General features: G+C 40.3%; 1 protein-coding gene across 2 annotated transcripts; it reads left to right on the top strand.

The window, feature by feature from the left end:
* The first annotated feature begins 281 nt into the window (after positions 1-281).
* On the top strand, positions 282-25,170 carry rabep1 (rabaptin, RAB GTPase binding effector protein 1). Of its 2 annotated transcripts, XM_054755559.1 has the most exons (18): positions 282-445; positions 5,391-5,486; positions 6,636-6,839; positions 6,946-7,106; positions 7,201-7,320; positions 9,081-9,216; positions 13,802-13,980; positions 14,315-14,425; positions 15,407-15,868; positions 16,781-16,885; positions 16,960-17,076; positions 17,160-17,258; positions 18,108-18,248; positions 19,671-19,860; positions 20,375-20,430; positions 22,304-22,402; positions 23,715-23,831; positions 23,900-25,170. In XM_054755559.1, the coding sequence occupies exons 1-18, from the start codon at positions 400-402 to the stop codon at positions 23,999-24,001; spliced, it is 2,541 nt and encodes an 846-aa protein (XP_054611534.1). In that variant the 5' UTR covers positions 282-399; the 3' UTR covers positions 24,002-25,170. The 2 variants fall into 2 exon arrangements, with proteins under 2 accessions (XP_054611534.1, XP_054611535.1); XM_054755560.1 differs by lacking the exon at positions 22,304-22,402.
* Positions 25,171-25,188: the final 18 nt, after the last annotated feature.

The raw sequence follows: 25,188 nt of genomic DNA on the forward strand, positions 1-25,188 counted from the left end.
TATTGTTAAATAAACGTCGTAACATTTTATTTTACTTTGAAGGCTCGAGCAAACCGCGCTCAAGCAAGTTAAAATAAAGAAACACTGTACAGGAAATAGGTTGTCTAGTACCAGAAATTGTCTATTTAACAAAAAAGAAGGGATTAGTGCCACGATTAATGTTGAGATACAGTTTTATATGTCTATATTTAATAAATTTTCAATTGTACTTTACTTCGGTAGTACACTATATTGCAAAATAAACGCCGTGACATTAATTTTACTTGGAAAGCCCAACCGGAAGCGGTGCCCTTTTCCCCTCGTACGTTTCACTTGAGTTGTCATGTTAGCCTGTTTCTTAGACACTCCTAGCTTGGACACCGTTGCTCTGCTGGTTACCTCAAGCTCCCCCAGGAAACCATGGCCGAGCAGGCTGCGGGATCCGCTCCCTCGTCTCAGCATGACGGTAACATTACTTTGTTTTTTGGTTATGTTGGGAGCACGCTAATTTCTAGCGACCTCCGGAACTAGCAGCTAGCGGCCTCGGCATCTTTTGACAACATTAGCTTGCTAGCATCCCCGGGGCTACGTGTCACACACAGGCTGTCAACAATTATAAACTCATATTGTGGGTGTTTAAATGTTCAAATGAAATTAACAAGCTGGAATAATGTGTGCTATTTTCACCAGAAGGTTCCAAAATAAGGTAGAAGCGTGTTATAACAGTAATTTCATCTAGCTAACACTGCTACCTGTCAAGCACTCACAAGAGGCTCCAGACAAGCTCAAGCTAGAGCGATCTGCATATTCCCAGTCTTGAAGTGTACATAAAGGGCTTAAGGAGTGATTATAGGTGATCATTATGTGGCCTGCACACTCCACAGGGTCTGTCCCCTTTATGCAGGTTGCTCAAGCAGTGGTTTAGGGGTCATGTTGGGGTCTTGTAGCTTTGATTGACAGCTTATAAACAGTCATGACGTCTGTTTTGTAGCCATAGGTAATGCTTGATAAATTGTCAAGGCGAATAGGCTGTTTTAAGTTTTGCTTGTTGTACAAAAAAAACAGCAAAATCTCAATATAAAACTATGATATTATTTATTACACTACATTTTCCAGACGTTAGAGTGGCACACTATTTGTATTAACTGGCAACATTTAGTTGTACTTTGTTTACAAAGCAGATCCCCACCCAAGCGGTGCCGTCTGGCCAACGAGCAAATGCACATCAACGTCCAAACGCTCCAAACACAGAAGTGACCCAAGACATGCAAAATAGAAATGCTGCAAATTAAGAATGCTTCAATCACGTTAATGCTGGATCCAAAACAAATGCAGAAGAAAAATGCAACAAATTCCAAACACACACCTCGAAAACAATTGCATGAGAGACATGCTGCAAGTTCACGGGACAAAACTGAAGTTAGCCAGGCTGCCAGGGGCACCAGACCTGAGGGGTATCCGTCTTAAGACTTAAGACGTAATATTTGACAGTATTTTTTTTAAAGCAGATTTGGTTTCATGAAGAAGTGTCGGTAAAAAGTGCAAAGGGATGCAACTTTCCTCCAGTACTCAAGTGGGATAATTTCAGCTCCGTGTGATTCCTAAATGATTTTTAGTAATCAGAGGGCTTTGCTCAGCAGCCTGTCTAATAGTGTGAGTGCGGTGGTGCCTGCTCCACACCAAATCGGAGAAGCATACTCCGAATGTATGCCTTGTAGATGGAGATTCATGCTCAGAGAGGGAGGAGGGTTTTAGTACGTCCCAGGATGTATAATGCTCCTAGCAGTTTGCTTAACAAGTCCTTTGTTACAGTTGCAAGACGTTGGTTTGTTCCGTGAATGCACCTCACTCGAGTGTGGTGAGAATGAGGAAGTGTTGTTCCAAAGACGGAGATATATATACATACAGTGTATACTGTATATACAGATACATATATGGTTTTGGAATTGCATGCTGTTGATGTGTTCAGGTTGGAATAAAGTGATTAAAGAGATACTGTGTGACTCTGTGGGGATGCTACACTGTGCCTCCTGTCTGCCGTCATAACAGAGAGGCGTGGCATGCCTTAATTACGCAAAAAATGTTAAACATCATTTCGTAATTCTTTGACTAAAAACTAACATTTGCAGACACTTTCTTTTCATCGAAGAGCAAGGATAAAAGAATGAACTCATAAAATTTCAGTGGACAGCAAGGAACCCCCCCCCATGAATGAATTAAATGATTGCTGTCTCGTGGTTGAATACGGCCTATAAAGTAAGTATTTTCAAGCATAAAAATGGCTAAATGAACTTACTAAATGAACTAAAAATACAAATACAAGGCAGAAGAAGCATTGCAATTGTGAATGTAGTAGTCAACATTGGCCACTAGGTGTCAGTAATTGTTTGTTGAGACAAAGCACCCGAGGTGATCGCCAGACAGGCATTTATTGAAGTTTAAACTATCTCGCAACAGGCACAATAATTACAACATAATCATCATAATAATAACTACTGTGATTAGCATGTTGGCTACACAGTCACAGTCTGGAGATCGAGTCGATTAGATTCTCCCTTGGGCATTTCTGTGTGGAGTTTGCATGTTCTCGTGCGTGCGTGGGTTTTCTCCGGGTACTCCGTTTTCCTCCCACATTCCAAAAACATGCATGTTAGGTTAATTGGTGACTCTAAATTGTCCATAGGTATGAATGTGAGTGTGAATGGTTGTTTGTCTCTATGTGCCCTGCGATTGGCTGGCGACCAGTCCAGGGTGTACCCCGCCTGTCGCCCGAAGTCAGCTGGGATAGGCTCCAGCATACCACCACGATCCTAATGAGGAGAAGCAGTATAGAAAATGGATGGATGGATGGATAACTACTGGTAATAACTACTCACGACAAGCTAAAACTCAACTCTGAACCCTTGATGTCACTTCCTGTCCGGCCGCCACTAAGGTCCCTCTTTTATTTACGTCTTAAATGGCTTATTAACTCTTATTATGTCTACTATATGTGGTAATACGAATAATACAAAAAATAAAAACAAGTGGCTGCATTGGGCTGAAAGAGATAATAGGCTAATGTGAGGTGTTTTTCAACTAATACATTATGTGTTTATCAAAGGCTTATTCAACCAATATCAACTACCATGATCAATTAGTCATATTTACCAGCTATTGGAAAGTTCTGTCTGCAGCCACTGAGTATTTGCAAACAGCTCAAAGACAAATGAAAAAAAGTTGACTACAAACAAAATAATAACCAAACATGCATTCAAGAGTCAAGAGTTTTATTGTCATATGCGCAGTAAAACAGGTAGTTATGCTATGCAATGAAATTCTTGTTCTGTTCATTCTCCCAAACAAAAGAAAGAAAACACAAGAAAATGAATAAGAAGAAAAGAAACATTATGTTACTAGACTTAATAGGAGGGCTGCTTTCAAAACATGCAATATATGAAATTACAAGTAAATACATTACTTGGAACATTTTGAAAAAGATTTTAATGAAGACATTAACTTTTGAATGTGTGAGCCCATGTAAAACCTACATAGAAGTATGACGTGAAGTGGGACGCTGTGTATATATCTTTATTTCACTTTGAAACGCCAGTCTTCGATAATAGTGGACATGTGCATTAACAGTTGCATATATCTGTGAAAAAACAACTACCAATGGAGTAGCCTTCCTCCCAACAGCCAACGCTTACTGAGGCATTTGGTCGGCAAAATAAATATCAACAAAATAGTGCAGAAAGGTGCATACTCACAGTGTCATTCGCTGTATGTTAAGCCTTCCTGTTAAGGAATAATGGCCAATGTTGATTATTTATTCAAGTGCAATTTTGTTTACAAGAGACGTGATACTCCATTTTATTTATATTGTAGTTATTGTTGTGTGTGCTTTTTATTGTAGTGAGAGAGAATTTTTTTCTAACAGACAGGATCTACTTGTTATTGTTTTGGAGTATGTGAGTTTGATTTAAGTGCAATTTTTACTAAGAGATTAAAAGAGTCCATTTTATTTTCATTGGGGTGTTTTTTGTTTTTTTTTTGTTTAACTGATTATGTTGTTTGTTTAATTTATTTTATTTAAAAGTTCTTGTCATTCCAATTACAATGTTAAATACTCCCGAGAAAGTATGATACGATGTACTCGCATTATTATGCCATATACAGTAATTACTGAAAAAATGGTCTCAAAAAATGGTGTCAATAATATCGATTATTGGCAATAATTTGTAAGAATTATCGACCAGCAAAATTTGTTATTGTGACAGGCCTAACCTCATATTCGGTCCCAAATGCTGATACTATGTGGGAATGCATAAAGGTACGTTTTGCTAATGTGCATATTTGTTGGTGCACAACCTCAAGTTAATCCATGCTAGCACACTACACGGCCTTTTAACACACATCAAACAGCAACGTGTTGTGGTCTGTGTCCTTATGGTGTATTAGAGTGATCTATCGGTGCTCTGTTGTGTGTCTGTTACTGTCTTTTCTATTGCTACCAGTAGAGGGTGTACATGCTGAAGACGTGTGCAGTTGTTAAGGTGCCTGTAGGAGCATAGCAGGAACCCACAGTAGACGAGAGCCGGCTAAATATAGAGCCACAACAGTCCTTATTGGCTAAGGGAGAACCCGGCCATTGTGTTTTGGGTCCTGATTGGCTGTAGACCATTGGCAATCAATGTCCTTCCTGACGTTTCTGGTTAGGTCAACACCCCTCCCTGCCAGCCGCACACGCACACGCACACGCACACACACACACACACACACACAAAATGTGGAAACATATTTTTTTTATTTTGGCAGATACATAGTAACAATAAACAAACAACAAAAGCAAAAAAAATTCTTTTCACCTGTATATTTGGAGACCCTTGCTGTTTTTTGGACAGTGACATTTGGAGATACATGGATGGATTGCATTAATTTTCACGAGACAGTGACAATATTTTATGACACATCTTTGGCATATACGTACTATTGTAATGTATGCTTATTGAGCTGCTGGCCTTGCCTTAGTACAGTACGTGGTACTGATCGGTTTCACTTATCACATTACTTACTCAGTTGCACTGTTCATGCTACAGCGTGCAGTAACGTCCTGTGCGTACAATGTCATTGAAAATTCTCACAGCACTGTGTGGATTATGAAGTACCTGCAATGTGCAAACGTCCATCTTTGCATGTGTTAAGTAACATTTAATTGATGATGGAACAACTCAAGCTTGCATGGTTGGCTCCATGATGAATGGAAGAAGGGATATACTTTACATATGCATCTTTGTGCTAAATGTCTGAATGTAGACTGGCTAAGAAGTATTAGGCAATGCATTATTCATAACTCGCGATATTGTGTGGCGGTCTGCCTTGCTTAATGCTTGAATGTTTCTTCCGTGTCTGCTTCCGTTTGATGCTTTCAGACGAGCTCCAGCAGCGGGTGGAGGTTCTGGAGCGGGAGAGGGCTGAGTTCAACCAGAAGCGAGCAAAATTTAAAGAGCTCTACTTGGCCAAAGAAGGTAGGCACGGTGCCATGGGATGTACATACCAATTGTTGAATACATAAAACATGCCGCGCTTTCTAGCCTTGGTAATGATGCATTCTGTAAATGCTGTAATTGTAGCCATGGTGTTTATTTACCTAAACTGTAAAAAGGACAGGGCCTTAATTGGAAGCAGAGATTATTTACTTATTTTGAACACTCATGTTATATATTATGAGTTCATTTTTCAACTTTAATAATTATCTGGAGTGCATGAGAAAGTGGAAAGAGAAAACGCAGCTGTCTTTGACTACATAGTCATTTATTAACAGGTAGGGAAGCTCTAATCCATCGGCCACCGATCAGTATTGACCGATTTCCTTGAAATTTGACGTGATCGGCATATGCCGATAAATGCCTTTCAGTGCCGATCGCAAAAGACGTTGACCTATGGCTTGCCCTAACTAAGGTCTCGGGCAGCGTCCTTCTCACACTTCCCTTCACACTGCGCAGGTGTACCAAAACCGTGTGGAACTTAACTGCAAACACATGCTGCGAAAACTCATCTTGCTGGCGTAGCACTGTAAAAAAAACTTTTATGGTGAGTTTTTGAGACTCATAGTGTGATCATCACTCAAACAGCAGCTAACGTAGCCATGTGGACAACACTCGCTCGCATGTGCGTGACAGTCACAAATAACCTGAAAAATAATTGAATTCATCGGACGAGATGACCAACCTTTCTCAGCGGTGGAAGACACCGGGTTCGCCGAGTTCTCGCTCACTTACCTGGGAGTCTGCTAGAGCTCCACCAATGTACTCTCACATCTTAAAGAAGGCTTCCCGTCTTCTGTAAGTTTCTCCTGAGAAAGTAACTCAAATACGTTCTTGTCTAAATTAAGGTGATTTTATGGCTCCTTTTTTCATATCATATAGCAAGGTAGTGGGGGAGCAGCCACAAATTATGCCATCTTGTGGAGTTAATATAAAACAGCATCAGGAGGTTTCCCGCTGTTAATGCCTATGTTTTTGCCCCTGTGCTAGACCGCGAGACCCCGCCAGTTATTTGCTTGTGTAGCCCACGTACCAGGCGACTGTAAGACTCGGTGGTTAACTAAATTGAGGCATTCATTGAAGCATTTACTGTGCTCGCCTACCTCGCTAATCTTTTTTTTCGATCTCCAGAGGAGCTGAAGAGGCAGATGTCATTGCTGGAGGGCGCCCAAGCTGAGCTGAGCGCAGTCCAGGCCCAGCTGTCTGAAGCTCGGGCCGAAATCGAGACCATCAAAGCGGTGGCCACTGTGTCAGAGAACACCAAACAGGAGGCCATTGACCAAGTCCGCAGCCAGTGGCAGGAGGAGGTGGCCTCGCTGCAGGCCATCATGAAAGGTATTAAAAAAAAAAAAAAAAAAAAAAAAAAAAAAAACCAAGCCAAAACCAATGTCACCATTTGTTACACGCTGTTTTTCTTTGTAATGCTCATGCCCTTACTCAGAAACCGTGTGTGAGTATGAGGTCCAGTTCCACCAGCGTCTGGAGCAGGAGCGAGCCCAGTGGGGCCAGTACCGGGATGCCATGGAGAGGGAGGTGGGCGACCTGAGACGGCGACTCACCGAGGGCCAGGAGGAGCAGAACCTGGAGGACGATATGAAAAAAGTAGACAGTCCATAATGTCGATATTTATGTTGGGACTTGACAATTTCAATTGGACAATTTGAGATGTTTATGGGTGTATAAAATCTGCTTAAAGGCTCAGGAGGATGCAGAGAAGCTTCGTTCTGTGGTAATGCCCATGGAGCAGGAGATTGCGGCACTTAAAGCCAAGCTGGCCACAGCCGAGGACAGAGTCAAGGAACTGGAGGCGTCTAAGGTTTGTGTACACCAGGGTGTCCAAAGGGTGGCCAGTGGCTGATTTTTTAAAATATTGGCCCTCAGCACATTTTAAAGCAAAGTACAATTAAACGAGAAAAAAAACAAAAACAACAACAAAAGTGGAAAAAATAGCAGTAATTTGAGAAATATTAGTCATAAAAAAGTTGTTTTACAAGCATGAATTCGTAATACTATGAGTGATAAAAATAATTTTTGAAGCATAAAATTGAAATATTAAATAAATGTGAAAGTCGTAATATTAAAAACTATTCGTTTTTATGAAGTTGCATTTTTTGGGAAAATTATAATGTAAAATTCTTATGTAAATTTATATTAACATATTTTTTATATCAATTAGGGATGCTCAGGTCAAGTTTTTATGCTGCCGATACTGGTACCGATTATCCATGAGTGAAATCGTCCGATGCCAATGCCGATACTGCTACCGATCACATAGATTAAGTCTACAAAACATAAAAAAACATTTTCATAGGTTGTTTCAACCCAAACAAAGTGAATATGTGTGTTTTACCAGAACATTAATAAAATGCTTGTATCCACAGCTCACATATTGTATTTCAGAATGCATTTCTTTCTAGTGTTGTCACATTATTAACTGAAAACCTGAATGAAAACCAGGCATGCAGCATCTCATGTCGTCGTGAGGGGCTCCCTGGTGCCCGCGGGCACCACATTGGTGACTCCTGGGCTATATTTTTTTGAAAAGGGGACCATAAATTTAGACAAAAACATATTTGACTTACTTTTTCAAAAATCACTAGTGAAACTTACAGGATCAGACGCCTTCTTTAAGGAGACTTTGGATGCAAAAGCAGCTTAATGGCACTCCAGCAGGACCCCAGGCAGTCGGCAAACTCAGTCTCCTCCAACGCCGATGACGGCCGGCCATCCAGTCCAACGAATCCAATCACTGTTCGGGCTACCACAGGCACGTGTCCTGCGTTTTGGCTAATTAGCCGCCGATCACGTCGCGAGCTGCGAAAACTCACCACACACTGCCAAGTGCCGAGCCCTCCAAATGCCGCACCAAACTAAAGCTCTTTAAGGCTTGTTTTGCAGGGTGAAAAGCTTATATCACTCTCACAACGACAGGAAGTCCCACATGGCAGACATGCTTTTATTGGCTTTGTGAAGGGAAAGTGGGCGGCATCGGGATATGGCGATACTATGCTTTTTCACGGATCGGTGGCCAATCAATCGGAGCACCCCTAATATATAAGTATAAAATTGTAATATTATGAAAATGGAATAAAGTGACAATGTAATGAAAAATTATCATGAGAAAAAAGTTGGAACTTATGTAAAAATGAAAAACAACAAATGGAAAAGAAGCAGTGGAGAAAAAGTTCAAGTAATAATACACTTGGTTACCTAAAACACCAAGCTGAGATGCAGGCTGTTTCTTTTTTAAATATATATAACTTGTTTTTGCATAGCTACATGGGTTAGTTGACAAAATTGAACAATTCCAAGTGCTTCCTGTTTTTTTAGTTTACTGTATGCGGCCCTCGCTGGAAAAAGGTTGGATACCTGTGGGTTTACACTGCATGCACCGTAATTGACCAATCTGCCTACTAGGTAGTGCGCAACTGCATAGTAATTGTGTTTATGTGTGACAAAATCCAGCAAATATTCAGTGGGATTCATTGAGGCCATCTACAACCTTTCCTTGCTGTCTTTGTAGGAGGAGAATTTTTGAATTTCCAATGATTAATATTTGTAGTCATCCTTCGTCAGGTCAAGGAGCTCAATCACGTTCTGGAGGCTGAGAAGTCTTGTCGCACGGACCTGGAGATGTACGTGGCGGTGCTCAACACACAGAAGTCTGTCCTGCAGGAGGATGCAGAGAAACTGCGCAGAGAGCTCCACGAAGGTGGTTGTTTATTATTGACACAAATATAAGACCACCCTGAATACAAGACAGGAGTGACAGGAAGAAAAGCATTCATTGAGTTTTCCTTGAAGGCTTTATTTTTGTTTCTTGTTATTGTCTTCAGAGGTTGTTTTGAGGTTTTTGTGTGCAGAACAGTAAGGAAGTTCAGTCATTTGGAAGTTTAAAAATGGCTGGCCTTTTTGTCAAAAGGGTTGAAGAGATGATGAAGTTAGAAGAATCTGGCCTAATTCTTCTCAGCTTTAAATTATTTGCTTAATGGACTGCATGAGAAAATCACATGTCCACTAGGGCAATGTTTCCCAACCTTTATTGAACCAAGGCGTGTATTTTACATTAAAATCTCACAGCGCACCACCAACAAAAATGTCACAAACAGTATACAGTGGATCCCCACACATTGGTGGTAATAATTTATAAATTCCTGGTAATACAGGTCAAATGGACAGCTTAAATGCACCACAGTTTTAAAAAAACTGATGTTTTTTCATCAAGCGTTGAGATTTTGCAGTTTGTTCGGCAGCCCTTGAACGCACCAATGCTGCGTGCTGAGACGCAAAAGTTTGTTTGGCTATGGAAGCATTAAACTTCAACCGCCAACAGTCAATCCGCCCCCAAAGCGTGCAGTGAGGTGAACACAAGTTAATATGTGATGGTATGATGGTGTGGCTCGTCAATCAGTCATTAGTGGTGAGTACCGAATACATTTTTTACTTTGAAGGTGTTTCATAAATGTGTCAGCTTCTGTCGCTAGTGACCAATGGCAATTGAAGAGAGAAGGGGGTGGGGGGAGTTCTGTAGCTGAATCTAATCTAATAAATAGAACACTTATTGCAAATGTTGATCCGAAATCAGAGGAGAACATCAGCGTCAAGCTAGCAGGAGGGTTTGGAGGGGGAGAAATGAGCTGTGTTTGATAGGTGTACAGACCCTTTCCAAAAAATTAGAATGTCATGGAAAAGTTGTTTAATTTACGTAATTCCATTCAAAAAGTTTAACTTTCATAGATTATAGGTTCAGGGCCCACAATTTAAACGATTTCAAGTGTTTATTTTTACGTAATTTGGGCTTCCAGCTCATAAAACCCACGAAAACAGGAATTCCAAAAAATTAGAATACTGTGAAGAAATCACCATTTACTTCTGTTTTTGCAGGAAAAAAAGAAAGAAATTAGGATCACATCAAATCAATCAAAATATGGTACTTTCAAAGCGATGTCAATCTTCAATACTTGGTTAGGAATCCCTTTGCCTTAATCACTGCCTCGATGCGACGTGGCATTGAAGCAATCAGCCTGTGGCATTGCCTGGGAGTTATGGAAGCCCAGATTTCCTTGATGCTTGCTGTCAGCTCTTCTTTGTTGTTGGGTCTGGTGCCCCTCATTTTCCTCTTGAGAATACCCCATAGATTCTCAATGGGGTTTAGGTCCGCTGAGTTGGCTGGCCAGTCAAGCACTGTGATGGCATGGGCATCAAACCAGGTTTTGGTGCTTCTGGCGGTATGGGCAGGGGCCAGGTCCTGCTGGAAGATGAAATCTGCATCTCCATACAGATCCTCAGCAGAAGGAATCATGAAGTCCTCTAAAACATTCTGGTAGACTGTTGCGGTGACCTTGGATTTAAGAAAGCAGAGTTTACCAACACCTGCACCGGACATTGCACCCCAAATCATGACGGACGGTGGATATTTCACACTGGACCTCAGGCAGCTTGGATTCTGTTCCTCACCAGTCTTCCTCCAAACCCTTGGACCTTGATTCCTAAATGAAAGGCACACTTTACTTTCATTGGAAAAGAGGACCTTGGACCACTGGCCAACAGTCCAGTCCTTCTCCTTGGCCCAGTGGAGACGCTTCCTACGTTGGCTCAGGTTCAGAAGTGGCTTGACCCGAGGAACCCGACAGTTGTAGCCCATCTCCCGGATGCGTCTGAATGTGGTGGTTTTGAAGCTGTGACTCCCGCCTCATTCCACTCTTTCTGGATCTCTGCCAGATTCTTGAATCTTCCCTGTTTGATAATCCGCTGAAGCCCACGGTCATCTCTTTTGCTGGTGCATCTTCTCCTGCCACATTTTGCCCTTCCTCTAGACTTTCCATTGACATGCTTGGACACAGCACTCTGTGAACAGCCAGCCTCCTTAGCTATGAACTTTTGTGGCTTACCCATCCTATGGAGGGTATCAATGATGGTCTTCTGGCCAGTTGTCATGTCTGCAGTCTTCCCCATATTGAACCGAACTGAGACAATTGAACCAAACTGAAGCAATTTAATGACACCTGGGGAAGCCTGTGCAGGTGATTTGAGTTTAGTAGATGATTAGTGTGTGACACTCAGTTTAAAACATTCATGCCCTGCAAAATTTGGGCTGATTTCTTCACAGTATTCAAATTTTTTGAATTCCTGTTTTCGTGGGTTTAATGAGCTGGAAGCCCAAATTATGTAAAAATAAACAAATAAACACTTGAAATCGTTTAAATTGTGGGCCCTGAATATATAATCTATGAAAATTTAACTTTTTGAATGGAATTATGGAAATTAAACAACTTTTCCATGACATTGTAATTTTTTGGAAAGGGTCTGTATCAATTAGGGCTGCAACTCACGGTTAGTGGAATAACCGATTTAATTGGTTGATTATTTTTTCGATTAATCGATGAATCTGATTTTAAAAAAAAACAAAAAAAAAACATACACACATTTTTAATTTTCACCTATTTATTCAGAAATAGAAGATTTGAACTGACAGAGCAAATACTATATGCAGAAACATCAGGTTGCCGCTTGAATATTGTTGAATGGTTGTCAAATAGCTTCAGTAAAACAATAAATGTACACAAAAATGATTCATTTGAAGCTTGTTGTTTCAATTAATGGAGTAATTGGTTAGGCAATAAATCAGGGGTGGGCAAACTGCAGCCCGCGGGCCACATCAGGCCCACCAAGCGTCTTAATCTGGCCTAAAATCTGGTTCCAAATTCTTTTTTTTAAGCCTTTAACATGGAAACTGTAGCCGGCAACATGACTTGCAGTGCTATTGTCACCCAAAATAGTCTGTAGCACAAAAGCCATCCAAACAACACAACACGTCAATGCACACGACACACAAAATAACCTACCTACTGCACCATGTGGGCATACAAACAAATGTCTATGCACAATACCCATGCCAAAAAAACACCCATATATTCCTGCCGCAAGGCATGCTGGGTAGCTTGTGTTGCTCTTTCTCCCAACATTTTGCCATGTTTGTCCCATTTTTGCTTGATTGCAAAGTATGTTGATTAGGTGATCAGAGAAGTAAACAAGGCAGAGTCAACATACTCATAGTTCATGGTGGGTCAGCTGGACTACCCAGCATGCCTTGCGGGCATTTGGAAATAACAGTTTTAAGTTATGTTCAATGTTTAGCTCTTAGTTGTTGATTTATGTGATGCATTAACTTGCTGTGGATGTGTTGTGTTTTCGTTTCGTTGCACCGTGAGTAAGTATGTCATTCTGCTTGATGCCTCCTCGATATATAGGCAGCCCCTCCACCAAATTTTTTAACACAATGTGGCCCGCAAGTCAAAAAGTTAGCCCACCCCTGCCATAGATGGACCAAATTAATATGAAGCAAACGCCTACAGTTAGTGGTTGGGTATCAGAATATCAGAAAAGAGGCCACAATGGCCATCACTGTTTTCCAAAATCAAAGCTGATATGTGTGACTATCTTGTTTTTGCTAAAACACAAAGATAGTAGGTCTGCTTTCATAGATGACAAAGAAAATTAAAAAATATTCACGTTTGAGAGGCTGAAATCAGAGGATGTTTACATATTTAAATCATAAAACGATAAATCTATTACCAAAATAGTTAGTTACTGAAACTATATAGAGTTAACACAACTGTATATAGTTGCTGATGCTGATTTATTTATTATTATTATTTATTTATGCTGATTTTCATATTGCATGTTATCTAACTATTCCAATGTGTACTGTGGAATTTTATGTAATTTAATTTGTTTTATTTTTGTCTTTGTCTATATAATCACATTTTTGTGTTAGTGAATTGAAGGGTAGGATAAGCGGCATAGCAATTGACGTATATCACTGTGGCCTAGTGGTTAGCAGGTTGGCCGCAACGGTTCGAATCTCTGTTGGGCATCTCTGTGGGGAGTTGTATGTTGTATGTTGCACTCCGCTTTCCTCCCACATTCCCAAACCATGCATGTTAGGTTAATTGGCGACTCTAAATTGTCCATAGGTATGAATGTGAGTGTGAATGATTGTATATACCGTATGTATATGTGTCTATATGTGCCCTGCGGTTGGTTGGTGACCAGTCCAGGGTGTACCCCGCCTCTCGCCCAAAGTCAGCTGGGATAGGCTCCAGCATACCCGCGACCCTAGTGAGGATAAGCGGCATAGAAGATGGATGGAATTCAAGTATCTTTAAATTTGTATTATCAATATATGATCATGGAGGGCATTTTCATGAGCTTTGCTTCTTTGCTTTTGGTTGAAATAAACTATGACTTAAGGTCCATTCCGTCGTAAGTCTCAACCTTTGCTTGTTTCCACTTAGTGTGCCACAAACTGGAGCTGGAGCGTCAGCAGCACAACCAGCTCAAACACACGTGGCAGAGAGCCAATGACCAGTTCCTGGAGTCCCAGCGCCTCCTCATGAGGGACATGCAGAGAATTGAAAGCGTGTTGTCGTCCGAGCAGCTCCGGCAGGTGGAGGAGATAAAGAAGAAAGACCAGGTGATGCTTTTGGAGGTCGCCATTTTGCTTGGTATTCTCTTGGTCTCCGGTTGCATTTGGGAAGCCACACATGTTGAGATCAATTAATGGAGTGAGCAGAGACCAGACTGAGCTATTGACTGAAAGAGGAGCATCCATTACAACCTCATTGTTACTTAACTAATGTGTCTCCCACCTAATGCATTTATACACAGTATAAAATTGTGCTTTTTTTATCACTAAAATACACTCGCCAGACACATTACGTACTCCAATCTCGTCTCATAAGGTGGGCCACCTGTACTGTACCTAATGTATCGTCTGCGAAGTGTAGCTTATTTTTTCTCTGTTCCAGGAGGAGGACGAGAAAGAGAGGCTGAGCCAAGTGAAGGATCTCCACGAGGAAGATGGCGGAGACAACACAGAACCGTTGGAGGATTTATTCCTTGGTCTGAGCGTCGACGAGGTAGGGGTTGGGCATTGCGTAATCGGATACAGCACCATTATCGTCTGTCATTGTGCTACATTCCCTTTGAGTAACATGAGAGTACCTTCACTGTTGACCTTCTGCGTATTATAGTCATAGCATTCATGCATTCATGACACTGGGAAATAGGAATATACTGTAGGTATCTTTTATAAAGTCAATTCCTTACCATAAGGATGAATGGAAATAGAAATACTTGAATCTGTCCAGGGTGTAATATAATACTGTAAGTTAACCACTGTAAAACTTAGTGTAAAACATAAAAATAACAAAATACTGTCATACTGTAACTAAAATGCTTGCATGTATATTATGTGTTTTTTCACAGCTCAAAATGATTCTTGAAGTAAAATGTTAGCAATAACACCACCTTTCATAACAATTTGACTCAATAGCCAACAGATTCTTAGCTACCCTAGGAAGGAACTTGAAATAAAAGAGAGAGAACATTTTTTCAATTCATTAAATAAATGTAAGTTAAAATTGAATGAATAAACAAGAGAAACTAAAGTGTAAAATCAAATAAATGTAAAGATAAAGTCAACAAAAAATAATACTAATAAAAAATTTAAACGATAAAAGCAAAACTAAAGTCCAAAATGAAATAAAACTACAAAATTAAATGAATAAATTAAAAAATATATAAATAATATGAAAGTAGAAAAATGAACTAAAGTAATGAATACATAAGTACATATGAATAAAACCAGAGTTGAAATCACAAATATATATATATATAAACAATAAATGATGAATTAAAAGTGATGCTAAAGTAGAAAATGAAATAAAAGTAAAAATAAGACAAAAGGGAAATACAAACAAGAAATTAAAATAGATTAAAGAGAATAAAATTCAGAACTTCAGAAATGGGGTGTGACATTTTTTTCCCCAAAGGCATGACACTTAGTTTCTGCTTGATCTAGATTTCTTTTTCGCAGTTTCTTTTCTTTCTTCTCTTAGCCGCCGACCAACCACAGTGCCCATGGCTCCATGCACTCCCTGGACGCTGATGTGGTGGCAGGCGGCCTGGCCGACCCTTACAAGGACAACCTGCGGAGAGTCCAGTCGACGGACAGCCTCGGTTCCACGCTGTCCACTCAGCAAGGTCTGGGTGGACAGAACCACAAGGCCAAGTCAGCCAGCCACTTGGACGAGTCGGACTTTGGGCCCTTAGTGGGGGCCGACTGCGGGATCGCAGACAGTAGTTTTGGCGAGACCTCGTCCATTAGCTCCATAAAGCTCACGGCCAGCCACTTTCTGCTGACAAAAGACCAGGAGAAGGCCATTAAAGCCATGACCCCCGAGCAGGAGGAGACGGCGTCGTTGCTGTCCAGCATCTCGCAAGCCCCCGACACTGCTTATTTACCTCCTTCAGGATACCGCCTGGTCAGTGACAGCGAATGGAACCTGCTGCAACAAGAGGTAGGCATTGCGGTTGCTTGTTGCTAGGCAGAATTGATGTAGCTTTTTTGTATCCTGCACACTGTCATTGCAGAAATAGTGTCTGTGTGCTTTTGTTTACTCAACTGTGGTGTGTGCCAGGCATTTATTAGTGGAAGCTGTTTTTTGTACAAATTATAATATTTTAATACTATCATTTCCCCCTTCAAGTACTTCAAGTAAAATAATATATTAAAATAAATGACAATAATATCTATTATAATAATGAAGTAAATGTATATAGTAGATGTTGTTATATACACCACCAACACCATAATTCCTGAAATAGTGGCCATGTGCTTGTATTTACTCAACTGCAAGGAGTGCCAGACATTTAATAGAGGTAAGCGGTTGATTCGAGTTGAGGCCTTTTTTGTACAAATGAATAAGTTATGTTATATAATGTTTAATATTATTATATATAATATCCTGCCTAAAATATAGTAAAAATAATTTGAAGAATGTATTAAAATAAATGAATATAATATATATTACAATAATTAAAAATTATATACTTATTTACAGTACAGGCCAAACATTTGGACACACACAACACAACCCCATGAGCCCAACCCCATTAATAAGGCAAGAAATTCCACTAAGTAACCCTGACAAGGCACACCTGTGAGGTGAAAACCAGTTCAGGTGACCCTCATGAAGCTCACTGAGGGTTTGCAAGGGTTTGCAGCGTGCCTGCTGTGTAATGGTACTGGCATCAAATGTGACCCCATATGTTCTTGGTGTCCTGCGATTGGCTGGCGACCAGTCCAGGGTGTACCCCACCTCTCACCTGAAGTCAGCTGGGATAGGCTCCAGCATACCCCCGCGACCCTAATTAGGATAAGCGGCATAGAAAATGATTGGATGTTGTTTGTGTCATCATGCCACCATCAGGTCAAGAACGCCGGCAGGAAGTTGGGCCGTCGATGTGATATGTGCTCTAACTACGAGAAGCAGCTGCAGGTCCTCCAGGGACAAGAGGCCGAGACACGAGATCAGGTCCCGTCCGTTGTTACCACTCCTTCGAATGCTTGCGTCAGTCCTTGGCTGACCATTTTAACGCTCGTCTGCAGGTGAAGAAACTGCAGGCAATGCTGCGTCAGGCAAATGATCAGCTGGAGAGGACGATGATTGAGAAACAGAACATGGAAGATTCGGTCAAGGTGGGAAACGAGGAAACTTCTGCTAAGGTTTGGACACAACGAATGTTATAAGCAATCAAAGCAGTGATGGTTTCTAAAGTAAGGACAGGTTTTTTTTGGCTGTGTGACAGGTGTCCACCCTCATACAAAGAGTCCAGGAGTCTGAGACACTGCTCGGCACACTACAAGAGGCCTTCAGTGAAGCTAAGAGGAACACGCAGGAACAGATGGTGAGCAGCATAATCCCTTATAATTAAATATTATGCCTGGTTCCTCATGCCAACCTTTTAGATACAGTCTCTCCCAAAAGTGAATCAGCAAGCATTTGTAAGGGACAACACTATAAACAGACAGTAGATGGACTGTACTTTAAAGTAGTCAGGTTACATCTTCTTGAGCAATATAGATTTACTATCAACACACAGCCATTGTCTAAATAACTGCAACGCAATGAGTTCACTCACAGTGAACATGTCCAAATGGTGTCTTTGGTGTGCATGTTTAGTGTGAAGCACTGCCTTAACCCTCTTGGTCATGGAGTAGAGCAGAGCTGCACAGGTTCCTACTGGAATCCTCTTCCACTCCTCCATGGTGACATCACTGGTGGAGCAGCTGGATATTACACACCTTGCACTCCACCTTCCTTCCTTCTGCTTGAGGATGCTCCACAGGTGCGCAATTGGGTTCAGGTGTGGAGGAGACATACTTCACCGTCATCTTCCTCAGCAAGACACTTGTCATCTTGTGTTTGGGCACCTTATTAACATGTTGGACATCAGTTTCCAAAGGGAGAGGATACATTTTCTATTTCAGAACAGGTTGGAATTCATGTTTCGCCCTGAATGAACCACCACTGCCTGGCAACACTTGTGCACCGCCTCCATGCTCGAGGGTAGTCAAGACACAAGTGTCTTGCTACTCCCTTGTGTATCCAGCTACAGTAAACAGACAACAATGTGTGTGTTGATAGTAAATCTATACTGCTATATAAGCTGTACACTGGCTACAGGCTTGTTTCTTGTTACTCAGCATCCCGCTGAGATGTGTTTCTCATGTTTTGCTTGCCGTGCTTGTTTTAGGCTGTACTGGTGCAGTCGAGAGAGCAAGTGGCAGACGAGCTGAGTCGACTACAGAGGGACAACGAGAACCTGCAAGGAAAACACCGTCTCCACACGGAGCTGCAGCAACAGGAGGACTTCATCATGCCCAGCACTGTGCAAGTATGTTTGTATGTCTTTGCCTCACGTCTTTTCATAAATCTAGCTTATCTTGACAAGGAAGAGAATTTTATTTTTGGTTAGGATTTTTTTTTTATTTTTTATTTTTTACAATAGCTCTGCTGACGCACGCACACACACACACACACACACACACACACACACACGCTCCTCCCACACTTCCTGCACTATCAAACATGGTAGGTGGTGCACCTGGGATGCTCCTGTGACATTTTCAACACGTTGGCGGTTGAACAAGCTGCACCTTTTATATCACAGCTGCACTGGCGCACTATTGAGCGCCTACGATTGCTACGTGAGCTGCCTGTTGGTGCCTCAGTCTTTCCTCAGTGGGTGTTAGCGTTGTGAAAGTTACGTAAGGTGATGTCACACATTCAATACAAAAGGATTGTATTTAGGGATGTACGTATTGGCTTTTTTGCTGAAAACCGATATTGTCAAACTCTCAATTTCCGATTCCGATATCAACCGATTACCGATACCGATATGTGCAACATCACATATGTTTTTCTTGAGTAAAATTGTTGTAAAGTAACAATACTCTTAAATGAGTACAGTTGTTTTGTTGGCTACTACACACATCTCCGAGTAGATAATTTATTACATATTTTATACAAGAGTACATTTGTGTTTCTTGTGCCTTAATTGTTATTTTTGGAAAGATTTAATTTATTTTTAGTTAAAAGGGTATTGTTTTAAAATACATGAATGTACTGATTATTATTTTGACTGATAACTTAGATGTTCTTATTTTGCATTATTTTATTGCATTAAAACTAAAATATATACTGTTATATATTACCCAGCGTGCTTTGCTGCACTGTTGTTGCTGTACTGCTGTTGTTGCTAAGTTACATAGTTAGAGCTCATGTAGTTGTTGATTATTCAGCATTATTCGTTGGTAGTGTCTGTCCGTTATCTACCTATTACTTTGCTGTCTGATGTTTTTTTAAGTCTTTCTTTAAAGACACCGTGAGAAAGAATGGTATTTGGAATGGTAACACCCCAGAATTGATTCCTTCGTCACACACGTCACACATAGTGTATGTGCGTATATATCTATATACACCATCCATCCATTTTGTATGCCGCTTCTCGTCATTAGGGTCACGGGGGCATGCGGAGCCTATTCCAGCTGACTTCGGGCAACAGGCGGGGTACACCCCGGACTGGTCCCCAGCCAATCTCAGGGCACACATAGACACTGCTGTTGTTAAGGATCTGTTACAAGAACACTAGTCAAAGATCCTCTATATGTCAGAGTTCTGCTGGTTTTTAGGAATCTGCTGCAGTGAATTAGTCGCTTCCAAGTTTTGATCTGAATCCTACCGGGCTGGAAATGCCCTGTTATGTTGCATATATACATATATGATATTATATAAATACATTTTGGTCCCTCCTCAGGAGCTCCAGACCAAAGTGACAGAGCTGCGTGAGGACACAGTGGCGCTGCGGACGTCTGCAGACCACATGGAGGAGAAGCTGAAGGCGGAAATCCTCTTTCTCAAAGAGCAGATCCAGGCTGAGCAGTGCCTCAAGGAGAACCTGGAGGACACGCTCCAGCTGGAGATCGAGGGCTGCAAGGAGGAGATCGGTGAGTGACCAGTGATGTAACTCAGCCAAACAGGAAATGACTTCAGAGAGGAAACCTTCCACATGCACGCGGGGTCGAATCCACCTTGCATTTGTATTCTGAAGTTCTCCAGATATGTTTACATCCTTCTCTGTTTCTGCTTTTGTTTCTCCTCTGTTGTCATTCAGACATCTTGGAAGGTATGACAACATGCACTTTTTTCCTGCTTGTGTATGTATACAGTATGTGTGTGTTCATGCTGCAGGCGTGTGCTCTAATGAACTTGACACACTAATGAACTTGACACTATAAATTGTTGTTAATGATTTGCTCTTACTCTTTCTATAGTTGGCTTAGCTTGCGGCTCACATTTAACGCAGTCCTGTTTGATGTAACACCTCACATGCAGTTTATTCGACGTGTCTCTTTCACCTTTTGTTGTATTATTCACGGATGAATCAAACCAACATTTTCAGAACAGGGATGGTGTTTTGGCTTTGATATGTCCATGATTCCATGTCTCCTCGTCCTACAGCATCCTTCTCCAGTTTGAAGACAGAGCTGGAGCGGATAAAGGCAGAGAAAGAGCAGGTAAGTCAAGTGTCAGGGCTGAAATAACATTTAGTAACATACATATTGTATAAAGAAGGGTTTTATTCTATTCCTTTTGGTAATTGTACCCAATATCAACCTCTGTCATTACTTCACTGTGTCGGTGTCTTAAATACATTTTGATTATCCTGTGCAGGGTTTCAAGATTTCATTTGATTTACTGTATTTTATTATATTATATTGTATAATACAGTAACGCCTTGCCACTTCACTGTCGAATTTTGAGGCTTCAGTCCATCACGGTTTTCAAAAATATAGTCATTAATAAATCATGCTGTTTGATTTTTTTTTTTTTTACTAATAATAGGGCATAGTCAATGAAACCGATCATTTCGTACATTTTTTTAAAACCTTGATGTAGCAAGGGATGACTGTGTGTGTGTGTGTGTGTGTATTAGGGCTGTCAATCAATTAAAAATTTCATCTTGATTAATCGCATGTTGTCCATATTTATCTCATAATTAATCGCAGATAAAAATGCTTTATCTTTAATAAAGAGTACCTTTTTGAAAGACAATTTTAAAGTTTTTAATGCATTTATCAATATGAAACTTGATAGTGTTTGCTTTATGCAAATTTTTGCTATTAAACATTCTGTTTTTTTTAAACAGCTCAACAGAAAATGGACCTCAATGTATAAAAAACACACAATGTACAACATTGACAAGAGACATTGGTCAACTGTCTATCGCTCAAATCTCATTCTCTTCAAGAATGTAACCTCAGGAAATACAATTGTGACTAACATTACAAATAAAGGTTTGCAAAATCACCCACCAAGTGAAATGAAAACAGGGGGTTAACAAAAATAAATATCCATACGTCCATCCATCTTCTGTGCCACGGGTATGCTGGAGCCTATCCCAGGTGACTTCAGGTGAGAGACTGGTCGCCAGCCAATCGCAGCAAAATAAATATTGAGTAATTAAAAATAAAATAGAGTGCTCAAGAACAGTCAGTTACAGAAATAGGACTGCGCCCATATACTGTAATGCAGTCAGGCTGTAGCTTATACTTCACTTCCAAACACTCTTTTACACACATGTACAAACTCTCTTTTACACACACACACACTTTGTCACACTTTCCTTGATCTGGTGACTTCAACGACGTGGAAGTTTGATACCACGGGTCTTGCAACATGCAACATTTATTCCGTCATCTTTGACAAACACAGCAGTTCAAGCATAAACACAAATAAATTGTTAATAAATAATAATAATAATAATGCTAATAATGTCCCTAGCGAGCCTTTACTCCCATCTCTCTGTGTATGTGCTCGCTCACTTCTGCCTTTGTCACATTGACACAACAACCCAAATAGCTGTCCTTGGCTATGCCTGCCTGTAACTACTCGCTCATAACCCAAATTTTAGGTCGCAGCTCAAAGCAAAAAATCTGCAGACAAATGGCTCGTATATTTAAAAAAAAAAAAGTTAGTTAGTTGGGACACTCGTATGCCAAGGTACCACTGTATAAATGGCAATAAAAAATACCTGCAGTGCACTAGTACCTTCTCTCTTTTGACTGCCATTTCAGTCTATGTACTCTGTGACAACTCGGCTCACAGCGCCAGTAGATACAAATAACTTTGGTCTTGTCAAGAGATCCATATGCCAGGGCTTTGGAGGTAAACTTACCATTCAAACGACCCTTTTCTTTTTCCATTTCTGCCCAATATTTGTTCCCATTTGTGGCTCCACATCAACTGCCACACCACTGCGTTTCCTCAAACTACGGTGTGGGCTATGTACTGTATGTATATACAGTATATGTATATATGTTTTGTTCATTGTTTTTTAAATGAATTAGTTTTGGTGTACCTACAGTACAGTGTTTTATTTCTGTATAGTTGCAGAGCAGATTAGTGGAAAAGACGGAGACACTGGAGAGCATCCAGGCCTTGAAAATGAGTCTGGAGCAGCAGCTTAAAGAGTTGAGCACAGCCAAGGTCAGTTTCAATCTTATACAGAATTAACCCCCATGTGCTTAAACTCTACACAACACTGTATCTGTGCGGGACACGATAGATTTATTGTCATCTGTCCTCCGCAGAACAACTGGTGTTGGATACAGTGAATTGTTAGAGATGAAAGATGTATGCTCTATATGGTCTTTAATACTTGTACTTGGTAGTCATGCAGAGAACTAGTGAAAGCATTTGACTGCTCTAATGCCATACTGCAAATCACAACAAACATCTTATTTTGCACATTGTTCCAAAGACCTTTGCAAATTGTGCCTCAATGTCCTGATAAATGGATTAGTTTTGTTTAATTGTCTGAGAAATATTGAAGGTATCGCAGCATATCGTGCACTGTCATGACTGTTCTAGCACATTACTGCAAAGAAATAAGAAAGAGCTTATTTTGCATATTGGTGCAAATTTTGGAGCTTATGTGACATCACTAGACCTGTCACTATAACCAATTTTGCTGGATGATAATTGTCCTACAAATTATTATTGAGACCATTTTTCATTAATGTAATGATAATATATGTCATAATGCAAGTACACCGTCTCAAAAGCAGTAAACTTTAATTTCTCAAGAGTATTTAACTTTGTAATTCAAATGTCAAGAGCTTTTAAATAAAATAAACGACATACTAAATTAAACTAACAAAAAAAGACAAAAAAAACCCCAATGAAAATAAAATGGACCCTGTTTCTTTTAGCCAAGTACGTAATTTATGCGTGAACAGAACGCAAACAGTGCGCACACAAGTCTTCACGTTTTTCAAGGGTGCCATAAATAAATAAATAACACCAATTGCCACGACAAACCGCTGGACAAAATGTGTGCAAATGTAAATCTTGTCATCCAGCCTGTTTGGAAGAGAGAGAGAGGGGGGAAAACAAACACGCATGCACATGTCAATATTTCGAAACCGGCAAAATTATCAAGCTCATTTTTCTTCATCGTCCGGTTAATTGATTTATTGATTATGTGGCAGGCCTAGATGCCGCCATTGTAGTGCATCTAGATTTCTTCACATTTTGGCTGGAAATTTGGTAACGTTTATTATTATTATTATTATTATTATTATTATTATTATTATTATTCGAAAATATTGAAGGCATCGCAGCATATCATGCACTGCCGTGACTATTCTTGCACCACATTGCCAAAGAGAAGAAAAAGCTTATTTTGCCCCTTCAGTTATGCAGAATGTTGCATATTTTGGAGATCATGTGATCATGTTCAACGCAAAGCTTATCCACTGTGTGTGTGCGTGTGTGTGCATGTGTGTGTCTTCTGCAGGGTGTACTAGAGAGTCAGGTGTTGGAAGAGAAGGACAAAGCCCAGCGCTTGCAAACAGAGCTGGATGTCAGCGAGCAAGTTCAGAAGGACTTTGTAAAGCTTTCTCAGACTCTTCAGGTAACAAATCTCATTTTGAATGTACGTTGTACTTTTACATGGATGGTCACTGATGTCCACGTCCTCAGGTCCAGCTGGAGCGAATACGACAGGCCGACTCGTTGGATCGAATCCGATTAATCCTCAACGACACCAACCTGACTGACATCAACCAGCTTCCGGAGACATGATACCCAACCTGTGGAAACGGACTGCCTTCAGTTTCATTCCCCACATCTTTCCCCATCCCAATTAACATTATTGATCTGACACTTCCAAGCCCCACCTGCTCCTCCACCTCCTCCTACTCCATAACCGTCATGGCGACGGCATGAGGAGCTCATGGCCTTTTTTGTGTACATTCAATCACCATGGACACAATAATGATGAACACTACTAAAAACATTTAAGTGTGTGTATGGAAGTCTGCCTGTGGATGTGTGTGTGCGTGTGTGTGTGTATTGTTCTTACTGTAGATATGACTATTAATTCAATTACAACTTTATTTGTCCAATGAGCTCAACCAAAAAAAAAAAAAGGTTTGTCATCATCTGAAAGCACTTTTTCCTCTGCGGCTTCTCTTTTCTGTCTGACTGGTCCGTAATTGTTCAACTCACCTTTTTCTGGCTATTTTTATGTGACATTCTCCATCCATGTACAACCTTATAACACAAGATGAAGGAAATACTATGGCTATGGAAAATACTTTCACGTGACTCACCGGGATAACTGCAAAAGCTGTGCGAGCTGCTGTATCTTGCTTTTCTTAAGCTCCTCTTTTGTTTTTAAATATGCAGAAATACAGTGAAGAAACACATCTGCCATGTGGGTTTTATTCCTTCATTTTGACTGGTTAACAGTGTTTATTGTGTAGGGAATGCAATCGGCACATTTTCCAGTTAAGATTCGATTTACAACTTTAAAAAAACATCTTTTTTTTTTTTTAGTAATGTTAATTATTTGAATAGTAATTATGACAATTATCAAAATGAATAATAATTCAATGATACTTTTAAATAATAATCAATTGGTCAATAAAATGTCAACTTCTGTGTTCAAAATGTGTTTTTCATTTTCTATTTCAAATACAAAACACGAGGCTTTTTGGTCATATGTGATTTGTTGGGGTTTGTCCAATGAAATAGAAGGTATATCTTCCCTAAATGGTTGTCCTAGCGACCGGCATGTTTTATGGGCACAACTTATCAAATGTATCCGGTTATTGTGGTTTTTAAATCAGTAGAGGTGTTTTTTGGTAATATACAGTCATTTTAAGATACGGAATACTGATACCGATGTCTTCAGTGTTGTACATGGTCATATTACAACTACTTTTTCAAATAAAATTATGAAGATGGTTGCTGCAGTACATATACTG

Source organism: Dunckerocampus dactyliophorus, chromosome 16 (genome assembly GCF_027744805.1).
Source record: "Dunckerocampus dactyliophorus isolate RoL2022-P2 chromosome 16, RoL_Ddac_1.1, whole genome shotgun sequence".
Lineage (NCBI taxonomy): Eukaryota > Metazoa > Chordata > Actinopteri > Syngnathiformes > Syngnathidae > Dunckerocampus > Dunckerocampus dactyliophorus.